Genomic DNA, 23,072 nt, shown 5'->3' with positions numbered 1-23,072 from the left:
GTAACTTCGGTTTCTGTCCCTGTTGCTTCCTGAATCTAACCATTGTAATATTTTCTTGTTTCTCTTTTGCAGGAGATCTGTCTTTACAGCTATCGTTTCGTTCTTTTCTGGCTGAAAGCTGGAAATATTTCCTTGGGGGACACTAATCTTGGTCACCCTGCTGTTTCTCCGGGAAGTACGTTTAATTTTAGAGGAATGGTGTTGGTGCTGAAATCAACTGTACAAAACCCCTTTGCTCAATTTACATACTTCTGGAGGGTGGGAGAAGGGCTGCCAACATTTATATTTGACTTGTATTGTTGGTGGGATTGATTCTGTAGTTTTACATGTTAAACATAAACTTCAAGGCATCAGATATGTTTTTGTTAATTATTTAATAATGATGTGAGCTCTTGTGAACATGGCAATGCACCTTCAGGTTCCATAAAAGCTGCAGAATATCATATCTGGCTGAACAACTCTCAGCTTCTCAGGAAGGTCTCTGCTTCATGGAGTTCATTAGTTAATGATCATGTATCAACTGCAGTGATTATTTAGCATCATATGTAGGAGGATGTTTGTACAATAAATTGTACATGGTGAAGATGCTGGTCCTCAGATGATTGGGAATAACCAGTACAGTAGGTGCTTTAGCAGAGTTTCAAATCAGCCACCTCTTGTGTTAAGACACTAATAAATTATTGATAACGGACAGATTTTAGTGTGTTCCAACGTTTCTTTCACACAAGTAAAATTTAACAAAATTGTAGATTTTAAGTGGGATCTTTGTCAAACTATGCTGGAATGACAACTATACAAGTCTGAGGTTATGTATAGAATCTGTCTGATATATGGAGTCATTACTAAGACAAATTTTGACATAAATACGTCTATAAGGAAGGGCCATTCGGCAAAAAAGTGTAACGAAAAACGGAAACGAAAAAGTGTAAGATGGTTACCTAGGAAACATCATCTGTTTATCAACAAATAAACAACAATGATTACCTAGGAAACTTCATCTGTTTATTGTTACCTACGAAACGTCAACTGTTTACTAAACATTATTGTTACCTAGGAAACGTTACTTCACATTGTATTACATTACTTTCGTTATTGCGGCAGGAGCTGAGCTGTGATTCGCTTGTACAAGAAGTGCGTCGTAGAGTAGATAATTTTGTGCTGGTAATGTAAAGTAATGTACCTTACCTTACATTACCTTACCTTACCTTACATTACATTACTGCACATTACATTCAGCTACCACAGAGCCATCTTAAGCGTAACTAATTCGAGTTGATTAAGCAATGTCTTAATCAAACTTATCTCAATTGTAAAGCATGTATAAAGGAAATATTTAGAATAAAACCAATACATAAACTTCCTTTCCGTATAGACGTATTTACGTCAAATTCTCCGGAACCGTGGTTCCACTGACAACTTTTATAATATGAATATAATTGAGTTTGGTGAGATTTTAGTTACAAAAAGATACAGTACAAGTGAAATTGATGAAATATGTCAGAATGTACTGATTGAACATAACCTGGTGTGTTACATGGATGTAAATGTAGGTCTCCTGAGGAATTAAATTCAGTGCAACTGCACGAATATCCTTCTATTAGTCTTGTAATGTCTTACATATGATTGAATACCAGAGATTGTTCTCAGAGTTGTGTAATATATGCAAGATCTGTCTTTGTCAACTGATGCCAGAATTAGAATTGTATACATTATTGTCATTTTTCTGTTTCAGGATGTCTGTTATCATGGCAATCCCATCCTTTACATACAAAATACCTAAGTTTGTCCTGGGACTTGGGTAAATATGAACTCTAAACAAAACAATCAATCATACAAATGTTATTTATCTATGATAGAGTATTGCTAGTAGTAGCATCCAGTCAGGTTGACACGATAGCACATTTGTGACTGAGAAATCTTTTATAGTGATTTATTGTTCTGGCTTCTGTTTTACAAAAGCCTGTGTAGAGTACTCATTTTTATTCTTCTTGTGAAAAAACATGTCTACAGATAAGATATTGACAAGTCTAGTTAAAGAGTGTAGAGTAAATGTGTAGGAGCCAGGAACAAAATGCAAAGATCTCAAGTTTGAAAAATAAACATGGCACATGAATTGTAGCAAATTTTTTATTTACTGAAAGACTAACCATAGAATGCAACAGAAACTCATTTAATATGTAAGAAAGGAGTAACTCCAATTACATTATTAAAAAAGAAATATTTCATTATAAATTGGTTGGTGGTTCTATTTTTTAAACAATGGTTGTATTTGAAGTACTGAAGTCAAGATGGCTTGATTTCATATAACTTAAGTCAGTCACATTAACTCCTATAATGCTTCTGTGCATGTTACCTTAAAATTTACCAGTAATTCAGAAGCAGTTATGACTGTTGATAAGAAAGAACTTTGTAAGATAGAATTGCAGGAAAACTTTTAAGTGGAGAATAGAGGATCTAGGGTTTTTTAAATTTATTATGTGGGTTATATAGGCATTAATGTGAAGGTTTATGTCAAACTTCTTTAAATGTGGAAAATGTTTCAGATGAGATTGAAAACTTGCTTTGTTATACTTTATCTTAATAAGCATGGTGCAAAGGAAGTATTTCATGTTCATAAAAATAAGAGCAATGGAGTGAAATTTGTTCCTGGCTTCCATTGTCCAAGTAGTGAGAGTGAGCATGACATATACACTGACCTTGTAATTAAATTTTTCATTTTTGTTTACTGCAGTTAAATCAGTGATTCTTAAAAAAAGCCCATGAATTTTGCTGTGTGAGTTGCACAAAGTGAAAACAAGAAGCCAATGCAGTAGTTTAAAAAGTTAATATAAAAATATTACATTATTTACACAGAAAAGGAGAGGCAGGCATTTTAATAGTCTCAAATTATATAACATTACAATTTGTTGGCAAAGAGATGGGCATTTTATTTCTTACTGTCTTAAAGATATCAGTAATGTATACATTTGCAAACATATAGTCTTGATGGCATCATGACTTAATCCAGCCTTCATGATTACAAATATGGTCATACAGAAGAGGTAACAGTTTATTGTTTTATGTAAAGTTTTGTATAAATTTCTCAACTCAATATTTTCTCCAAAAAAATAATTGCATAATTCCTGAAGTGTTAACTATGACCCAGTGGTAAACCAGGTTGCTGGCTGTAAAAATCTGATTCTGTGGAAAAGTCACCCCAGTTCATACATTCAGTAACACCTACCAGAGTTCATTTCCCACAGTTCATCTTGTACAATTTTACAATCTCCCAGCTGAGACTTGTTTGCATTTGCTGCCCCTCACTCTCAAATGAAAAAAGTTAAATACTCTGTACAGCATAAAAATTAAAGCAATTTTATTTAGCCAATTACACTTTCAATCAAATGACCTATACCTGTCAGTCTATAATGATATTTTGTAGGTCACAATTCTGTACGTAGTTCTTATTATACTGTAACATTTTAGGTGTCTGTCCAAAAAAAAACTCCAATCTGATTATGATATTTCACTTTCTTTCTAGTTTTAAATCAATGTTTTTCTTTTCTTTTCCTGAAAACCTGTTTTTAAGGAACACATTCAAAACAAGCATATTATCAGTTTTGTTACACATCATTATCATAACTATATCCATAATTAACTTCTGCCACAAATGCCTTACCAGTTAATATGCATTGCTTGTTGCACACAGTAAATCGGTACCTTATTTCACCTGTCATAATTTTTATTCAACATTTTCAAGTCCCAGACTGTACTTTTATATTTATTTTATTAACAAAATGGCTGAATATCAGTATTCTTCGTTTATTTCCCAATGGGTCTTTGCATTCCTCAAAGCAGAAGTATTACTGTTAAATGCAATTAACAAGGCTTTCAGTACTTGATACCACACTTCCTGCATCTGTGGTTCAGATTACCTGTCATCTTTGTCTCATTTCAATAGAGCAGTGTTCTGCAACTGATGTGCCACAAGGTTTCAGGTGTGCTGCAATTTTTTGCAAAACACTCCCACACATACATCCCAGTTCATAGTATAGTTTTATTCAACATGTGTTGTCTCGGTTTCATATCCCTGCATTCTTATAGAGCAAGGATTTGTATGTAGTTACATATTTATGGCCATGTAAAACAGTTTCATACCTGCTTTTCTTGAGCAAAGTCTGTGGTGTGCCATCATGTGTCTTTGACAAATTAGGGTGTGCTGCAAGTGAAGAAAGTTTGTGGAACACTGTAATACAGTACAGTGGGCTTTAATAAGAATCACTGATGTAAATTGAACTGCATGGGAACAAACTCACATGGGTCAACATACATGTGCATATTATTCATTTTTTCATTAAACCATAATTATTGTATCTTGGCTGTCGTCAGTGAAACTGAAGTCGTATTCTGCTTATGATTTTGGCTTCAAAGTTCACAGGTTAAAACTAAGGACATGGTTTTTTCTTCTTACATTTTACTAATTGACATAATAAAGTGCATTTGCTCTTTTAACTCTGGAACTAAATGAACAAACTTAATCTACTTTAAAATAGGTATAAATTTATCCATGCTTACAACTAGCATAATTACAATAGATGCCCTGGAAGTTTCATCCACCTCTGGCTTGGTTTTTATATTTACTTTGTGAACTTTAAAACTGTAAGCCAGATGTTACTTTAAACCAAATGATATTACAGTCATTTTAAAAATGAATGCTTTACCTTCAAAGGTGTTTTTACCAAATTTTGTATATTTATGCTTGTTTTGTTGTTGATTTAAAATGGGATATTTGATAATAAAATATTTTATACATTCCATAATTAAAACTGTGGAAGCAGTATTACACTGGTCAAACAGTTCTTGATTGGCATTATTGAGGATACGTACCACTACTGGTGGCAGTAGTGAGTGAAGTTTAGGAAGCCTGGAATCGCAGATTCAAATCTTGGTCATCACTGACATGCTAGTCCACATTCTTATGTATCATCCTGTGATAACAGAGGCATTACAATAGCCTGATATTCATTAAAAGTAACCCTGCTGTTTGTATGCTTAGCATTATTGTGACTTGATTAATACACTGACAGAAAATTACTTCATTGCCAAATAAAAAAAATCTGGAATATACAGCACTGTCTTTTCAAGGAAGGACAAGAAATTTCAATAGGTTGGCAGGTTTTAGTAAGACCACATGTTCTTTGTACAATGAATGCTTTTATTTGGCTTCACTTGTGTTGGCTATGGCAAGTTCCTTCACTTTGGCAAGTTTCCATACACAAGGAAAGGCCCTATATAAAGAAGTAAAATGTAATACGAATGAAGAACAGAAGAGTACCACAGAAAATTACAATATACACAACTTCAGGTACACACTATTTCATAAGACTTGAGCAGTAACATATACAGATAAGTAGTTATGCTAAGAGAGATAATGACAGGAATAACATTTATCAAACTCATTAACTATATTCCTGATATATTGAGCAAATAACTCTTAGACTGACCCTCATTTTTGTGCTCTGTAACCCAACTTTTTACGAAAGTTCAACAATGATTAATATCATGTTCTGATACCAGAGTTCATAATACTTGTGAAATCATCATCTTTAAATTCTACAAAACTCATCAATGATTCCTAAAGCATTTTAATCTGAACTGCCATGAAAGACTTTGTTCCACAAGGGTACAGCAAAGATGAGAAATTAGTAATGACTTCATGTAAATATATCCTAACCAACAAGATCTGCCTTCCATACAAAAATACTTATTATTACAGCAGCACCATGAAAATTATACTTATCATAAAGAAAATGTTACTGTCATCTGACCAAATACTGCTTAATGTAAATAACAAAGAATACACTAATTTTAAACAAGGTAACTCATTTAAAATAGAGATAACAAATTTAAATACCTTCAACCCCTTTCATGGAATGTACAAAACGTTCATAGAATTTACCGTTTCATGAGTCTGCCAATTTTTGTATGTTGCAAACTACATCAGTCCAATGCAGCATTTCAAAAAATGAAAATCTGGGACATCATTTCTAATTTCCATGAGAAAGGTGAACATATAAAATATTTTCTTTTACTATGGCTTACGTAATAAATTACAGTATTTACACAGAATTAATTTTAAGAACTTTTCTCTACTTAAACTGTATAGATTAAGAAAATGCAAGATACTGTGATATTTCACATTTTCCATTTAACAAGGAAAGATACGGTTTGTTTAAGATAGACTACATATTTCTCCGCTGGCAACAGTATCACTATTTAATCCCACTAATTTAATTAAATTTTTAAATACACATTCTAAACAGAGATTAAGAAATTACTTTCCCATGGTTTTAACATACACAACTAGAAGAAAATGGCAAAATGTGTAAGTAATTGACGATATGAAATAGGAGGGAATTTATGTGATATAAAAAGTATGTTCTTAAATTATTATCTAGTATAACAATAATGTCTAAACCATTAAAATTACAGAATGTTTTATGGTAAAATTGGTAAAATAAAAAAATACAGTTAAATGTTATTTACTATATTATTATTATTTTATTTAGTGTTCTGTCTGACGACAGGTCCATATGAACAGGATCCTTCCATCCTTTTCTCGGACTGGGACCTGTTCATATACGTTCTTGGCAGATGATCCAGAAGTGGTTTGCCATTGCCTTCTTCTGTGTGTGAATGGAGTAATTGTTGGGATGCCACGGAGAAACCAGGGAAGCCCCGGAGGAAAACTCCATGTTGCCTAGACCACGGCCTTGACCAGCACAAGTTATAAATTCGGGCACCACCGGGAATTAACTGTGATTAATTACATGGAAGCTGAATGTTAAACATGACAGGGAAATAAATTGGATAGCGAATGAGAACTAATACAGTACCTAGTAACTGTGACTAATCATAAATGCTTATAATACATTGGTATAATGGAGTTTAAAACTAAAACCAGCAGCAGAAACTGAAGCTAACATAGAAATATAAGATGTATTGATGTCATGTTCAGATATATATCACGCCAGTTACTATATATGACAGAGAGATAAAGAGTACAAGAAGCAAGACCTGTGACTGACTTTTCAGTAAGCAGCTGGAATGGCAAACCAGAATTTATAAATATTAAAATTAAATTATATAAAATATTAGGAACATATTCAAGTTCAGATCTTTAAAATATAATTATCATACACAGAGAATAACACATTAATACAAAAACTTGTGATGGATGAAAAATATCAGTATTTAAAATTAGAACACCCACACTGAAGAACATAAGATCACCAGTAACAGGATGTTATAATTAATGACCAAGGTACTGTGTGTGAGACCGGTCAAAATGAAAAAATGCAAAAGTGTAATGCACATTTGCGTGACAAATTACAGCCAACCAACTTCAAAGGCATATAATATTTCTGTAGCTATTAATGAAAATGTCATACATACAGTGCTTGAGTGATATGCATATAATTCCAGATAATTTTGACATCTGAAACAAATACTGAAAATGTAAAAGAAATGGATGGTTCAAGTGAAATGGCATCCTTCCGCGGTTAACCTGTTATATACATCTAATGGACTTCTGGTGAGGTCACCACCCATACAACATGAAATAGTTTAGCACAAAACAATCAACTGCAGTATCATAGAACATTAATACTAATACATTATGCAAGTGGCTGTGAATTATGTATTAGAACCAGGCTATTATGTAATCTGCGTGACGTAAGAGCAGTCACAGCCTACGCAGATTCCTCTTACTTGCCTTACTCCCAATAGAGCCAAGGCGCTTTCTGCATCGTGGGATTGACACTGAGGGACAGGTATTTCCATTATGGCTCTCACAATGACAAATACAACAGAACAAATACTGACACCTTTCGTGAGTACACTGACCCACATTTGAAGCTACATCAATTTGTGATGGCAGAGAGCATCTCGGACAAGGAGCTAACATTTTGCCATTTTCAAGTTTCTGTGCTGCCTGAAATCAAAGAATAAAATTCATTACTTGTCTGAAATTCTGAATATGAATCTGACAGGGTAGATGTGGATTTCTACCTTAACAAAGAATGTTCCACTACCTCCCCAGAACTCGTTCTCATGTTTCTTTGCAAGTACATACCTTGTAAAACTGAAGAAACCGCTGTTTACTGGGACTCGGTGGTGGACTGGGGGGATTATGTGCAATATGACTACTGTTTTCATTTCCCACATTCTGGATCTGCCTTAAACGAATTCTAGGATGGTTATGTGCAGCTGCTGAATTTAACTTGTTCACCTTGAAAATAGGAAAAGTATGCATCAGCAGTTAATATTTTTTTATCTTATAATAATTGATTATGTGCAATGGAACTAGAATTTAGTCACATTCATATCTAATGTTTCACATTCCATCTTCTAACCTGATCAGGATCATTTATTACAAATAACATTTTCCTTACAGATACCTGTTTTCAGTGTTTATTAGCATATTATTTACTGAAGAATGTAAATGTGTGTACTTAATAATTAATTAAGATGGACAATTAATGTGTGTATTGTTAAGAGCCAACCTTTATTACCAGATTTAATATTTACTTTACCTGGGATACTGATTTTTGGTTTGAACATATATCTTGATAATTATTTGTCCAAGAATGATTCTTAAATGCATTACTCACATATTCTACATGCATATTCCATCAATTTGAAGAGCATGAGAAAAATCTCTGGCATTCATAAGAGATGGTTATGGGATCTGAGTACATGAATACCCAGAAAAGACAGACTATTCCTTATAATTAGTACATCAGAATCTTGTGACAGAAAGTTATGCAACTAATTCAAAATCCTGGAAAGTGGTCAAAAGTTTAGAAATTAATTCTAGGATGGTTAGTTGTTATTTTGATGTAACTTGTTCTCCCATTTTGTAAGCAGACAAATGTGTAAAATGAATTTTATCTGTGCATGCAATAAGGAACTTATTCCCTACATACCAGAAATTCAGCCCCATTTTCTTTGTTTTTTTGTTTATGCTCCAAGTAGCAGTGTATACGTCTGCAGGCATCACGATCGGCTTTACAGACTCTGTTCCATGTCTTTGAAACCACTGCTACTGCCATCAGATCAATAGGCTGTAAATAGCTGAGTATGGCTTTTACAATTATACTGTGATCACTCTTTTCGCCAAGAAGGGAGAGAAAATCTACTTTCTCTCGCCCAAATAAATATAGATGTTGCTGACTAGAATACTTTAGAGAGAATGGAATGGCACGAGTATAATCAAAAGTTTGACATATCTTCTGAGGACCTTCTGAAATATCTCTTCTTGTCAAGTTTGTAAGTATATCTGTTATTAAATCACTGTCTTCTGTCAGTAAATCCCCTTTCTGGGAATCAAAAGGATTTACCCTTTCTTTATTATCGTTCACATTGTCATGCTTACAGACTTCATATGGTGTTGACATGTGTTCCAGATGATCCTTGGCTTTTTCATTTGTATCCATTTGTTCAGTGTCGCCCCCCTTACTGTCAGATTTCCATACTGACTCATTTTCATCCACTTCATCATATGATATAGCACTGTCATCAAGGATACCATTTTCTTGTGAATCAAAGGAATTGTCTACCAAAGATAAATGATCCAAATTGTCATGCAGTAAGAATTCACCTTTGGTTTGTAATGACAATTCAGTATCAGTAAAAGGTGGTTTCTTTTTTCCATCCACAGTTGACAGTGATGAATCAGGCCTTTGTAATAATGTAAACCTTCCAAGCGATGTTTTTTTCCTTTTGTGGCGCAATGAAGGATGTGCTCTGTGAGAGTGTACCCTTGGGGCATATAACACCATTGCATCAGGAGTAGACGAAGCATGATTCCTATAATTGTATGCATATCTTTGTGATAGCTTCTTACTGCTAGATGGTCCAGAATCTAAGCTTTCAGCTGAAGTTGGGGTAAGGTATCCACTGTCATCAGTGTTCACTGGGGTCCCTGCTAATAGATGTATTTCATGTGCAGGTGTATATGCAGCCATCTGCAAAATAATTTTATCTGATAAACTTCTACATTTGGATCCTATCAACATCAAATTTTAAGTTTTGAAGATATTACAATATATGTTTCAAATAACTTAACTGGAAATTAAAAATTAATTCAACATCAGCATGCATACTACTATTTTTTTTAATTCTGTTCTATGAAACCACATCTATTAAAGACATCTGTAATGTCAAACTAATTAGTGTAAAGGTATCCTACTATACCAATTTCACCAGTCCACTAACATGCTGGAAAATTAGTAACTTTAAACCATACTGGCACTATGAAAAACCAATTGTCACTCTTGGTCACCCCAGTCAGATGTTATGGTTGCAACAACTAATTTCAAGCTGTCTCTAATTATTGCTGCTTTAATGCCAACAAAAAAGAGCAGAATGTAAGATGATTATGACACTGCTAAACCAGACAGAGATACAGCCAAACATGAAAGTCCAATAGGTTTAATTTATAGCTTATGTTACTTGTAAAATATTTTTCTACCTCTTATGTTCCAGATGTAGTGCTGTGTTCCACTGCATGCTATATTAGCATATTTTAAAAACTAATTCAATCATTCTGAAAACATTATAGATACAATTACAAACAAGACATAACAAAAGCACAACTTCCTCAGAGTAGGGTAGAGTTTATTTACATTCCATAGATCCTTCTCAGGACTAAACCAAAGGATGTAGAACATGTCATTTCGTACAATATACATAAACTTAAGAACTTGTTGCAGGAAGGTGGGGTCACTTCGGAGAGAGTGCTTGTAGTCTTCGTCTTTTGCTCTGATCTTGTTATCAGATTTATAAATAACAGTAACATGTTGAGTGCAGTAATTCAGTGGGGTCAGCAATATATTGTTGAGTCCTTGAGTGTATGGGTCCAAGAACGTGGAGGATGGGTGTGGGACACCTTTTCATTATTATTGGGGTTGCTTGAAGGCTTTTCTCGCATGACCATTGTGCAGGAGGTGTTCTTGTCGGGGTTGACATTGAGGAGGGGAGACGGATCATGGTTTGGATCTGATTCATTTGATATGCTTAATTGGTTTTCACAATATTTTGTACTTAATTATGTGGTATTTCACACATCAATGTACATAAACTTCAGATTCTGCAATACAAGAATGAAAAATAATTTTACAAATTAATATACATAAACCACAGAATTTTAAATAGAAATACAAAACTTAGTTTACATATAGATTATAGATATTCATAAAGCTTAAAAATTTTCAGCAGAGATGAAATTATCTGCAGAATAGAAAAAGTGAGTGAAGAGGTAATCTTTCAATGCAGGCTTGAATACCTTTATATCATAATTTAGACTTTTAATTGTTGGTGGAAGATTATTAAACAATTTGATACCTGTATAGTATGCTCCTTTTTGATATTTAGAAAACTTTATTACTGTCTGTTGAATTTCCCCAAAAGATTAATCCATATGACACTACAGAGTGGAAATAAGCATAGTAAAGTAGCTTTAAAGTATCTATTGTCATGAGTGGTAAGACAGTTCTCATGGCAAAGCATGCAGAGCTTAATTTGGGAATAATATACTCAATGTGTTTCTTCCAATTTAAGGTAATGTCAACTTGTAAGCCAAGGAATTTGTTTGTTTCAACTTCTGCAATTAATTTTTCTTCAAAACCTATATTTAACCTAGGATATGTCTTGTGCTTAGTAACAAATTTTATGAAGTTTGTTTTTTCAAAGTTTAGTGCCAGTTTGTTAGCTCTAAACCATTCGTTTACATTGGCAAAGGCATCATTCATGATATTTTCAAGATAGACCAATTCTGGGTGTGTAATAATGATACTTGTATAATCAGCAAATGTAAATGTGATGAAGTAAAGGAGTCTCAGTCTTACTGCCAGTTGTGAACAACTCACCCACTCATGCACACAAGGTGTCTAATGTATAATAACTGATCAGTAATTGTAAACTGACAAAACACTTCCAGTTCCAGTAATTGGTATGGTGCTTGTGGCCTCAGCTCATACACTTGCAGGTTTAATAACGTTGCCTACTACACAGAACTTTGTATATATTTCTCATCAGTGTCAAGAACCACAGTTATTACTATATCTTCTTCAGTATCTCAAGTTAGAATAGCTCGATTTCAGTTGTGACACACTACTTTCTATTTTTAATTTGGATAATGCACTAAGAAATTTCACCCCATGAAGTAATCCAAGACTCCAAGAGGTCTCAATAAAATATATTTAAATGTAACACACAGATTAATAGTATTATTGTGTAAATTATCCCCATTGTATACTTTCTGTGCTGCAAACTGTAGGCCTTCAAACTCGTAATAGTCTGTTCAATTACAAAGGCAATGTGAGGCAAATTAATTTTACTAACACAAAATCAAAATCAGGAAACATATGTCTACTGTCAATGTCTTTGTGCTAAACCATTCACACCTCTCAAATCGTTATTTCATTCCAAATTTTACAGATTCACGTTTGAAGACAATGTGCCGCCGGATGTACAACACTCACTGAAAACCACTTTGAATGTAACTATTCCTTCCGCTGTGACTTACCCTTTCATCAGTTATAATCAAGTCTTCTACAAGTCATAACATTATACAAGCCATGGAGACACACAGACGTTTTGAATGATTCGGTTCAAATTTCCAGCGTTTCAAGCTTTCTTCATCGACCAATCGAAAGAGTCCTCATCTGATGGTGCCCAGTCCGTTTAATTCAAACGACCCAATTGTTTCGTTTCCGATGTAGGTTATATGAAAATTTCAACGTTAAGATTAGAACGCCATTGAAAAGGTACTTCGTACGTTACTAACCCAAAATTCATCCACGATTTTTCATACCACCAGTCATACCACTACACCAAAAGTTATGTTGATTTCGTTTGTGACCTCTGTCGAGTACCAATTTTCTACGATCTGTCTTGTGTGAAATTTTGAGTGGAAGACAGGATTTACTTGTTCGAGTGTTGATATTCACCTGGTTTTATATTATCAGCGAAGGGTAAGGCAAGTGAATTCATTGTTTACTTCCAAACAAAAATCTTTTTGGAAGTTTAGTACGGTTCTTAGCATGTTGCTCTGTAGAATTTCTACTGTGCAACTGTGGCGCGGTTTTTTTATTTATTTATTGTGGATTTTGTTCTCCTGGGTTAGGAGGTTACATCTTTTAGTAACCCATCCCAGCTATGTAGCCAGAAGCTCTGATAGTACTGGCTAGGAAGTAAACTTCAGATACTCCGTGACTCCGGAAACATTACTAATGAAAAAATGAGGTTATGATGTTTGTGTTTGCACGCAGAACACGTTAATGTCACATATAGCTGATCTACTATTACTTTTATATTGTAAGATTTAAAATACTATTAGAAGCTAGAAATTGGCCCGATCATTTCATATATCTACTCGAAAAGTAAGTGTTTTGAGAAACAGGAACTTTTCCAGACTATATGGTCAGTTATAAAACCAATGCACAAGAAAAGGGACAAGAAGGGCCAATTTATTTTCTAGATTACAAGATACGTAACAGTCAATCAGGTGACTGATTACAGTCTGGACGGCCAGGGTTGATAGAATAGAATAGTATTTACATTCCATAGATCCTTTATAGGCCTAAGCCAAGGATGTAGAACAGGTCATAGCACAAATACAGTACTTGTTTCTAGTATAAATATGAATACAAAGAATTACAGACTTTTGGAACTACAGTATTACAGCAAAATAATTATGATGAGAACCATCACCACTATTACTGACATGCATTTATAAATTCTTCTACTGAGAAGGAGTGAGATAGGAGATACTCTTTTAACGCTTGCTTAAACATTTTTATAACGTGGTTTAAACTTTTTATAGTAGGTGGAAGATTATTGAATAACTTAATTCCATTATAGTAAACTCCTTTTTGATATTTACTGAGGTTAGAAATTGGCACATGAAGGTTGTATCTGTATTCCCTACAAGAGTCTCTCCTTTTAGTGCCTGCCATTATTCTAATGATCCTCTTTTGAATGTAAAATACTTTTTTGCCGTCCATTGAATTTCCCCAGAAAATGATCCCATATGACACGATGGAATGGAAGTAAGCAAAATAAACTAATTTTAAAGTTTCTGTTTTCATGAGTGCTGTAACTGATCTCATAAAAACATGCCAAGCTTAGTTTAGGGATAGTGTATTGAATATGTGCTTTCCAGTTTAATTTGTTGTCAATTTGTAGGCCAAGAAATTTAGTTGTTTCTACTTCCTCAATTATTTTATCATCATACCCTATATTTAGATTTACACAGGTTCTGTTGTTAGTACAAAATTTCATGAAATTTGTTTTGTCAAAATGTAATGTGAGTTTATTGGCTTTAATCCATGTGTTCAATCTAGCAAAGACATCATTGATGCGATTTTGAAAACAGTCAAACGTTGTAGATATTTCATCATAACCACATGAATTTTTTTTCTCTTGGTCTCTGCATCCAGACCCACCCAGTCTCCTATTCAGTGGGCCCTTTCCCGAGAGTAAAGCGGTCGGAGCATGAAGCTGACCATGAGTACAACAGACACCTTTACCTTTGAATAAAAGAGGGATATATGGAACAGTAAGGTAGCCAAGGCTGTTAAACAATGGAACAGAAAGTCCGAAATTGGTGTTTGACATTTGTGGTCAGATGGTCACAGAGGTCAAGTCAGAGAGTTGTGTCTTGGCCGCTGGAACTTTCAGGTTGCGGGTTCGAACCCCGCTTGAATCATGCATGTGTGTCTACGTCTTTTTGTGTTGCATTTTTCTGTGCCGGTTGATGCATTGCTGCGGGCGACACCATGTCCAGGGAGTTCTACTAAAGGTCGAAATGATATCGTTTTTTGGCAGAAAATGTCGAGTTAGAGTGGGCTATTCTAAGAACGGACTCATTTACGTTCACGTTTTCCCGCGTGATATTGCATTACGCTCCTTTTTAAATAAGATGTTAAAGTCTTCTTCAGAGAATGTTTACATGAAAAACTCTTCCGAACAGTGAGGAGCACTCAGAATGTGGAGTACGCATTACACTTTTCCAGTCTTGTTTTGCAAAATATTATTGGACTGATCTGCCAATTCAGAGACTTCACTTTTCATGTAACCCAGTGCGATCGCTTCTTTATTTTTACAAAAAATTATAAACGGGCCAAAGTAAAGTACTTACCAAAGTAGAAATCCTGAAGTCAGTGGAAAAACATTGAAGACAGAAACACACCACTGTTAATCCGCGTATGATCCAGTTATCACGATTGTGTGAAAATGTATTTTATGGTATTTTAATGGGTCTTTTTCATAATGTGTGAAGAAAACGATACTCTTGTGTTCTGTGGCACTTAATATTACCGTCAGATTTCGTGTCAACCCATCCGAAGGTCAAAAAATGTTTTACCGGAAGTTGTTTCTCGTTATCTGGAAACAATCAGCTGGTCCGAAGTTGCTGATTTTAAATACACGTGCATGTAACTCCGGACCTAGACACCAAGTTACAAGTTTAAATTGCGTGACTCGATTGTAATGTGACGGTAGCAGTGAGCCTTTCTTCGTCCATACAACTGTTGCTACCGGCTTACAACTACCTGGAAACAAATCACAGGTTTCTACAAATTATGCTATGGAACCAACTGAATTTCGTCTACGCTAAAACTTGACGAGTCCAATCGTACCGACATGCCTCTTGGGAAGGGGGTTAATCGGGCGACATTCGAAGCTTTGTTGTGGAGATATAGCGAGCATAAAAGCATTTATAATTACATCAGATGGAGAAAAATCAACTTAATGCTCCAGTCGCATTTCTGCCTGTGAGAGAGCCCCCATGCCCATTGGATAGGAGGCTGTTGAGGGAGGACTCGGTCGATCTAGACGCGGTGGCGAAAAGAAAAACCCATGCCCACCCGCTAGGACTCGAATCGGAGTCCACCAGCCCAAGGCAACTCCCCATTGCCCGAGCTACCTCTGGACATAGAGGTTTGGTGGGACAGCAGTACAAATGGTTCGTGATGCAACATCAGTACAAATCTCCGTGCATATCTGTACGATGTGTGATGCCGTGAAGCATCATGTTTGCTCTTGATTTTCTGCTTTCACTGTTCCGTATCCGAGAAATGAATAAATAGCTGCCATTGAGAATCTGGTAGTCTTTCAGCAGGCGAAGACGTTCCCATCTTTCATGGAAATATCCATTTTAATATTACCCTCCCTTACATAACTAGGTCTTCTTTGTAAGATTTGAGGTTTTCCTCCAAATTTTCTGATGAAAGTCTAGTTCGCATTTCTCATCTCTCTATACCTCGTTCATCTCCTCGTCCTCGATTTGATCAACCTAAAATATTTTGTGAAGAGTACACAGCGACTTACGAAACAAAACAGTTGTTTGGAGAATTTGAGGTTTTCACGGCGGTGAGTCCGAAGGTGACTTCTTCTGAGTTGTAACGCTGTCTGGTAGAAGATACCAACGTTTCAGAGGGCCTTGCAGGTCTGTTGCTGCTGTCATTTTTCTGTTACCGTGGAAATGTCTGCGTGGAGTCATGGGCAACTACATTTTACTACCTGGCATTCTTTATAGTGTGTGGCATGCCTTTTAGGGACAGAAGGATTTGTACAGAAAATGTTGGGATTACCAGACAAGGTACTTGTCTTTATTACCTGCATAGAGGGGCTGGTGGGAAGGGCAAATCTTTCATTGTTTAGGTTTCTGTTTAGAAAGAGAACCAGATTGACGGGAAGGTCACTGATTGCTATTGCTGAAAGGACACATACTTTAACCCATAAAGTAGGCGCTAGACGGCCAAGTTCCAGACAGTAACAAGTACGTCTAAAGATCAAATAATGTTCTTATCCAGGTCTGTTTGTATCCAGCCTACCTGTCTGGGATCAGTTTGAACTTTGTGTCAGAAATCACTGTCTCCTACAGAAGAATAAATTGTTTCGATATTTTACACCAAGTTTGCCATGCAGATTGTAACTTAATTCACTGAAGGTCAGTCAGAACATATATTTATTTCGAAGATTTCTGTATCCTGGGTTGTTGCGCTGTGTAGTCTGGTAGATGTTTACCAACGTTTCGGAGGTCATACTGCCTCCGTCTTCAGGGCGATGAGTATGAAGATTTCTGTCTTCTGGGTTGTTGCGCTGTGTAGTCTGGTAGATGTTTACCAACGTTTCGGAGGTCATACTGCCTCCGTCTTCAGGGCGATGAGTATGAAGATTTCTGTCTTCTGGGTTGTTGCGCTGTGTAGCCTGGTAGATGTTTACCAACGTTTCAGAGGTCATACTGCCTCCGTCATCAGGGCGATGGAAGATTTCTGTCTTCTGGGTTGTTGCGCTGTGTAGTCTGGTCCATGTTAACCAAAGTTTCAGAGGTCATACTGCCTCCGTCATCAGGGCGATGAGTATGACGATTTATGTCTTCTGGGTTGTTGCGCTGTGTAGTCTGGTCGATGTTTACCAACGTTTCAGAGGTCATACTGGCTCCGTCATCAGGGCATGTAGCTTGAATGGGTAAAAGTTCTCGTGGCAGTGAAGATGTCATTGTCGGTCTTCTGGGTTGTATATATTTGTTTGGAATTATGTCACACTGTATTTCTTTCTATTTGAAAATGTATTATTTTAGAACATAAACTAGGTTTTCTGACTAAAATTTTTCATGCATTCTACATTCCCTATCATCTCAATTTTTTTATATTTGGTGAAGATTCAAATTTTGAATCTCATGTCACTTGCTTCTTCTTTTACTCAGATGTTCTCAAACACCCTCATTTTGTTTTATCTCTGTAAGATGAGAGACCAAGTTACATGCACATACAACATAAAAAATTAGTCTTCTGTGTTTTAATTTTTATTAATACTATTATTATATAGTAGTTAAGAAAATAAACCAAATGCTAGTAAGAATTCCCAAAATTCAATCTTATTACAATTTATTTATAAATGTATTTTATTTTGTTGCTCTCGTTTCCATGTTTTATGTTTGTTGTATTTTTAAAGGATTTGTTATCTTTATATTATGATTTTGGCCTGCATGCTAGCGGTGGGCCAGGTTCGTATGTTTGCTTCTACATGAAGTCTTTCCCACCGTCTAGTAGAGTTCTATTATCCACCCATGTACATCTAGATAACCCTTAGAGTATACCTGTCTTTGGAGTTTTCCAGAAAAAAATGCATACGTGCTACATGTCCCACCCATCTCCTTGATTTAATCACTCTTACCATGTTAGGTGTAGAGTATTATGTAATACATGTAATGAAAATGTGTTAGCATTTTAAAAGTACCAAGTAAGCACAAAGCTTCTGTAGTACTAAAAATAACATATTTTTCTTTTCAGCCTGTGCAAAATCCATTCTACAGTGCTATGGATCAAGCTAAAGAACCAGTGAAGACTCCGATGGTGTACACATGTGGTGGTAATGATTGTCATTTTCTCAAACTGTGACCTGCAGTTTTGGGGTTCCATGACTCCAGAGTGGATTACAGTGGTAGCAGACTCAGAGTAAAAGTGTTGCTTATCTTCAAATAATATTGACAATTTATTTTGAGCCCTTAGAAAGTTATGAATATTCATTGGAGACTTCCAATATCAAATTTCATCAGTTGTTGAATAGTTTTAGGGGTAGACTGGTGGACTGATGTAACGAGCCCATTTCGCATTCATTTTCTGCGCCTTTCAAGTAACTCATAAAAAGTGGAAAGAAAATCTTTGAGATAATAAACAGTCAAGGTGAAATTTGCCACCCTTTTGTATAAGTAACCTTATTTAATGTGACCATTGTAGAGTTAATTAAATTAAGAACATCTTTGAATGTGTAATGATTAACTAATCATGAATGGTTTGGATTTCAGAATGCCATCATGAAAATGAAATTAGACCTCGAGATCCAATACGATGTCGAGAATGTGGGTACCGTATTATGTACAAGAAGAGGACAAAGAGATGTATCCTTTATTCAGTATTGTGTATAATTTCATTTTCATCTTCTTCCACCTGAATAGAAAGCAAAAAAAATTCATTTCAGTTCATTTAATAAAGTGTTTGCCGACAGTGAGGAGACAATGACAGGCAGACACTGATAAAACATAAACAAAAAAGAAACAGGTTAAACTATATATATATATATAAAATAGATCAATCAAACATTTCCCGTATTGAGCATATGTCCTAATGCAGACATGGATTATGCTAATAAGGTCAAAATGTAAATGTCATTGATATAATTAAGTTGAACAATAAATTAAATGCAGTGTTTGATAAAAACAGAAAAGCCAATTACAGGGAAACAAAAATAAAAATGCACTCTATGATACAAAAGGAAAAACAAATAAATGCATAAATTATACCATATTTCCTTAATTTGAAGATGCCATTGACTTAGTGATAGGCTTTCAGGAGAAAAGATCCTGTTGCAACCTTTCATACTATCAGATGTAAGACACCCCAATTTAAGAAATGTTAAAATGAAAAAAAGTATTTTAAAATTGAGGAAATACTGTAGTTCCAGTAACTGCAATTTTGCGTATAACAGAATGTTTCACAAAAGTCTAATTATTATTATAACTCGTTACCATACAAAATTTCCCTTCTTCAGCTGCTGTTATCCATTAATTATTGTCATCATATTATATAGTAGAAAAAGAGCCTTACGGCATGCTCAGCCAATATTGTTGCAGGCATGTGTTAGAAATTCGAATCCTTTTTCTTACATTGTTATGCACACAGGAGTTCATTTAAAAGCTGACCATTATCAGTCCATATTTACACATTGTTGGTATGGATCTTACACATCTTCATAACGCTGTTTTTGCTGAATGACCCTTCCATATAGATGTATTTACGTCATTATATTTTCTATGATTGCCACGTCCTGTTCTACAAATGGGATTGTGCCACTGAAACCAGTTTTGAGATTCTCTATTGGTCACACATTTGTCCTTTGTGTTTCCTAACATCTCTCCAGCAAGCAGTATGTGTCATTTATCATTAGTTTACACATAGCTGTGACTAACAATGAGAAGTGTATGCACATAGTGGAAGGAACATCATGTGTAACTATATGAACTGATACTCATTGCTGCTGCACATTTCTCATCACTCAACAAAGTCAAAGTTACCAGTTTGTCTCACACATAATTACAGAACCCATTAAGCACATCACTTATGAATTAGTTTAGACCTGTACCTCTTACCCGCTGTCCTACGTGAGTGATTAAATGCAAGTTGCGCGGGTGAAGCGGCTGTTTGTGTGGTGCTGTCCTAGGTTCCAGCGAAGCGCTCGGGAGAGGGAAGCAGCCAAAGTCTGAGATCAAATACTTTGAAATTTTCGAGCGAGTCGCTGCGCTGGCCAGTAAGGCCTTTGCGCAAGAAAGCTCTGACTGTGCAGTACAGGGAAGGCGCAAGCGCAGGAAGACCGTGTGCTTCTATTGCGGTCTCTCACGTAGGACACAACAAGCGATTCCCCGCTTCATATGACACCCCGTGCTGCTTATGCAGCTCGCTAGTTATCGCTTACGTAGGACATTGCCTTAGGTTTAGTTAAATGGTATAGTTACATTCCAACATATTATTTATGGCAATAGTATATACAGTTTTACATTTCTCTAAGGTTTACATTGATATTATTTTTGTATAATGCTGTAGTTAAAATACTTTTTTGTATTAAATTGTTTCATATGTATGTACCAAATTTTGATTCTTAATTGCTTAATTTCCATTTTTCTTTAGATTTGACCTTAACCTCATAAAAGTGGTTGTGTTTGATGCCCGTTGATTATAAGGAGCAGTGAGGAGAGAAAAATCTGCCTGAGATTCCACATTCTATTGTACATAATTATCACTAATAATTGTATGTTCTATAACGATTCAAATTGAAATTAAAGAATTTTTTTAAAAAATGACTTCTGTATTCCAAGTAAATGGACTTCCCAAATCCATTCATTGTATTGTCTGCATTCAACCACCTTACTCAATGTTTATACTGAACATAACATGTGTAAGTTATTATTTGTGAACAAAAATAACCTGAGTGTACATTTGTGGGGTGTTAGCTGCCTCTCCTGCTTAAAACAGAAACAGACCATCTGTACTGTTCTCACAACATCAGTGTGATCAATGTGCACTAGTCATCACCTAAATATAGTGTTCAGTATTTTCGGTACTGAAGATACTCATTCAAAAATTTCAAAGGAACTATTTTCCAAGTGTGAAGAACATACCCAAGGCAACAAATGTATACTCTTGTGATGAGAGAACTGGTGCAGGATAGGGACTGGTGGCAGTCTGTTGTGAACATGATATTGAACCTTTCGGTCCTATAAAAGGCAGTGAATTTCTTAACTAGCAGAGCAGCTGTTGGCTTCAGAAGGACCATTATGTTATGCAGAAACATCATAAAGAAGTACTCACAAGCTGCAAATGTGTTATTTACACCATATTCCGTACACACCTCTTATTGTTAACTAGAGTACAGTTCTTCAAACATGCACAGATGATTATGGGTAATAATGTCGTCCCATATGTGCTTCTGTCACACTGATATGACCAATTGTAAGAAATCAGAAATTACTGTAGTTGGGATGAATCTGTGCATCTAAGGATCATTAGAAGTAAGTGGCAAGGAGATCAGAGGATATGAGGGTAGCAGATATGCATGCACTGACCATACTATGAGCATTACTTTGCAGTTCGCTGTCTCATTTCCTGTGTTGATGCCTTTCGTTTATATAGTATGTGTGTTTTCCTTCTGTTCCAAGCTAATGACACAGGCAAAGCGCACAGTTCGATCCAGGATACCGTACGATTTTGGGTTTGTCCTCAGTGGCTTAACGTCCATAAATTTTGTGAAAATTCGGCCAGCCATTTTAGGGTTATTATGTCACCAAGGTCGATGACATGTGCAGATTATTATTGGTGATTGTCATCTTTGTCCCACCCCACGAATTCGAGGATCCGTCACGTTGGTATTACTAGTTGTCGGAAATTAAAACGTACCATTTTTGATTATTCCCAAATGGCACAACGCCCACCACACATTTAATGAAAATTCGTCAAGTCATTCTTGTCTTTTGGACATCACGGCTGATGACGTCATTACGCATGGATATGACTTGCCTCCAATGGCATCTCCATACCAAATTGCATTAAAATATTTCCCGAAGCTAGTTCGAAAGGCCAGTGATAAATGCCAGCACGACTTTTCGGCTGATAGTCGCGACAGATATGAACGGGCCCAGAAGGTAGTATTTGCAGAATAAGCGTAGGAACCCCTACAATATTAGAAAATGAGTTTACATATAAGTTTTAAGTTATTTTAAAAGTGTCAATGTTTAAAGCAGCATTGCGCAAATGTTTACATACCATTTGAAGTCTGGTATATTTTTTACTGTATGGATGATGATCATTATTTTAGGCCTGCACGGGTACGAAGTGATGATGGCCTGGGTGACCAAAAGGCGTATAAACTATAGTGAAGAGTGTCGGGTATACACGGTTCTTGCGATAAGTGGCTAGTTATGATAAATGACATCTCGATCATGATCGAGTGCAGTTACATTCAGTTCGCAGTGTGGGGTTGCTGTGAAAGTATGCTCGGTGTTTGTGTGGTAATTTAGAACCAATTTATATTCAAAGCGATACAACTGTGTGACTAAAAGCCAACGAAAGGAAGCATCACTCATCACTGTACGTGCCATGTGAGTAATGAATGTTTTTATTATATTTAATTTCTCGTTCTCTTTTTAGAACAGGTTAAATATGATTATGCTATCTTAACTCTTATCAACAAATAACGTGGCCAAAGTACTTATTGTCAGCCAAATACAAAATATTAGGTTATGCCTGATTATTAATTCGAGTGAAAAACTGTCTCAATCGGTATCTTTTTGAGGAACAGGTCGGCTACTTCGATTCATTTTGTATTTCACGAATTCGTGAAAGGAACAACAATTCAGGTAGTTTACAACATTATGTATGTGTCCATTGCTGATTGCCAGTTTTCATAGCCGTTCACGGTTCAGTACCTTCGATGGGGGCGGGGTTCATGTTGCGCGCTGACCCATTCCGGTC

At 35.6% G+C, this 23,072-nt stretch overlaps 3 protein-coding genes across 10 annotated transcripts in view; 2 read left to right on the top strand and 1 right to left on the bottom strand.

Annotated features, from left to right (window-relative positions):
• The window catches only part of LOC110835402 (sphingomyelin phosphodiesterase), a 63,610-nt gene extending 57,090 nt beyond the window's left edge, over positions 1-6,520 (top strand). The window contains exons 14-15 of one of the 4 annotated variants that reach the window (XR_002544896.2): positions 73-175; positions 1,733-6,520. Coding sequence is in view for 1 of the 4 variants with exons in the window: in XM_022075585.2 (XP_021931277.1) it covers positions 1,733-1,802 (70 nt within the window). In the remaining 3 variants the exon portion in view is untranslated. Of the gene's footprint in view, positions 1-72; positions 1,162-1,732 lie in introns of all 4 variants that reach the window. The other 3 variants (XR_015535509.1, XR_015535508.1, XM_022075585.2) reach the window with 3 other exon arrangements.
• Positions 5,174-12,788, bottom strand: LOC110836099 (uncharacterized). 4 transcript variants are annotated; one of them, XM_022076946.2, is made up of 5 exons: positions 12,569-12,788; positions 10,514-10,588; positions 8,967-10,007; positions 8,114-8,269; positions 5,174-7,972 (listed from the first exon to the last, which is right to left on the bottom strand). In XM_022076946.2, the coding sequence occupies exons 3-5, from the start codon at positions 10,005-10,007 to the stop codon at positions 7,724-7,726; spliced, it is 1,446 nt and encodes a 481-aa protein (XP_021932638.1). In that variant the 5' UTR covers positions 10,514-10,588; positions 12,569-12,788; the 3' UTR covers positions 5,174-7,723. The 4 variants fall into 4 exon arrangements, with proteins under 4 accessions (XP_021932638.1, XP_021932645.1, XP_021932650.1 ...); XM_022076953.2 differs by lacking the exon at positions 12,569-12,788 and adding an exon at positions 11,910-12,553; XM_022076958.2 differs by lacking the exon at positions 10,514-10,588.
• An 80-nt stretch (positions 12,789-12,868) lies between these two features.
• On the top strand, positions 12,869-20,905 carry Polr2K (DNA-directed RNA polymerases I, II, and III subunit Rpb12). 2 transcript variants are annotated; one of them, XM_087350469.1, is made up of 4 exons: positions 12,869-13,016; positions 18,342-18,420; positions 18,857-18,949; positions 20,756-20,905. In XM_087350469.1, the coding sequence occupies exons 2-4, from the start codon at positions 18,369-18,371 to the stop codon at positions 20,776-20,778; spliced, it is 168 nt and encodes a 55-aa protein (XP_087206595.1). In that variant the 5' UTR covers positions 12,869-13,016; positions 18,342-18,368; the 3' UTR covers positions 20,779-20,905. The 2 variants fall into 2 exon arrangements, with proteins under 2 accessions (XP_087206595.1, XP_087206596.1); XM_087350470.1 differs by having other exon boundaries at positions 12,886-13,021.
• Positions 20,906-23,072: the final 2,167 nt, after the last annotated feature.

Source organism: Zootermopsis nevadensis, unplaced genomic scaffold (assembly GCF_977971745.1).
Source record: "Zootermopsis nevadensis isolate Lab colony 2312 unplaced genomic scaffold, Znev_1.0 Znev_ptg000017l, whole genome shotgun sequence".
NCBI lineage: Eukaryota > Metazoa > Arthropoda > Insecta > Blattodea > Termopsidae > Zootermopsis > Zootermopsis nevadensis.
Note: the sequence above shows the minus strand (reverse complement) of the source record. Positions and strands in the feature narration are given on the sequence as shown.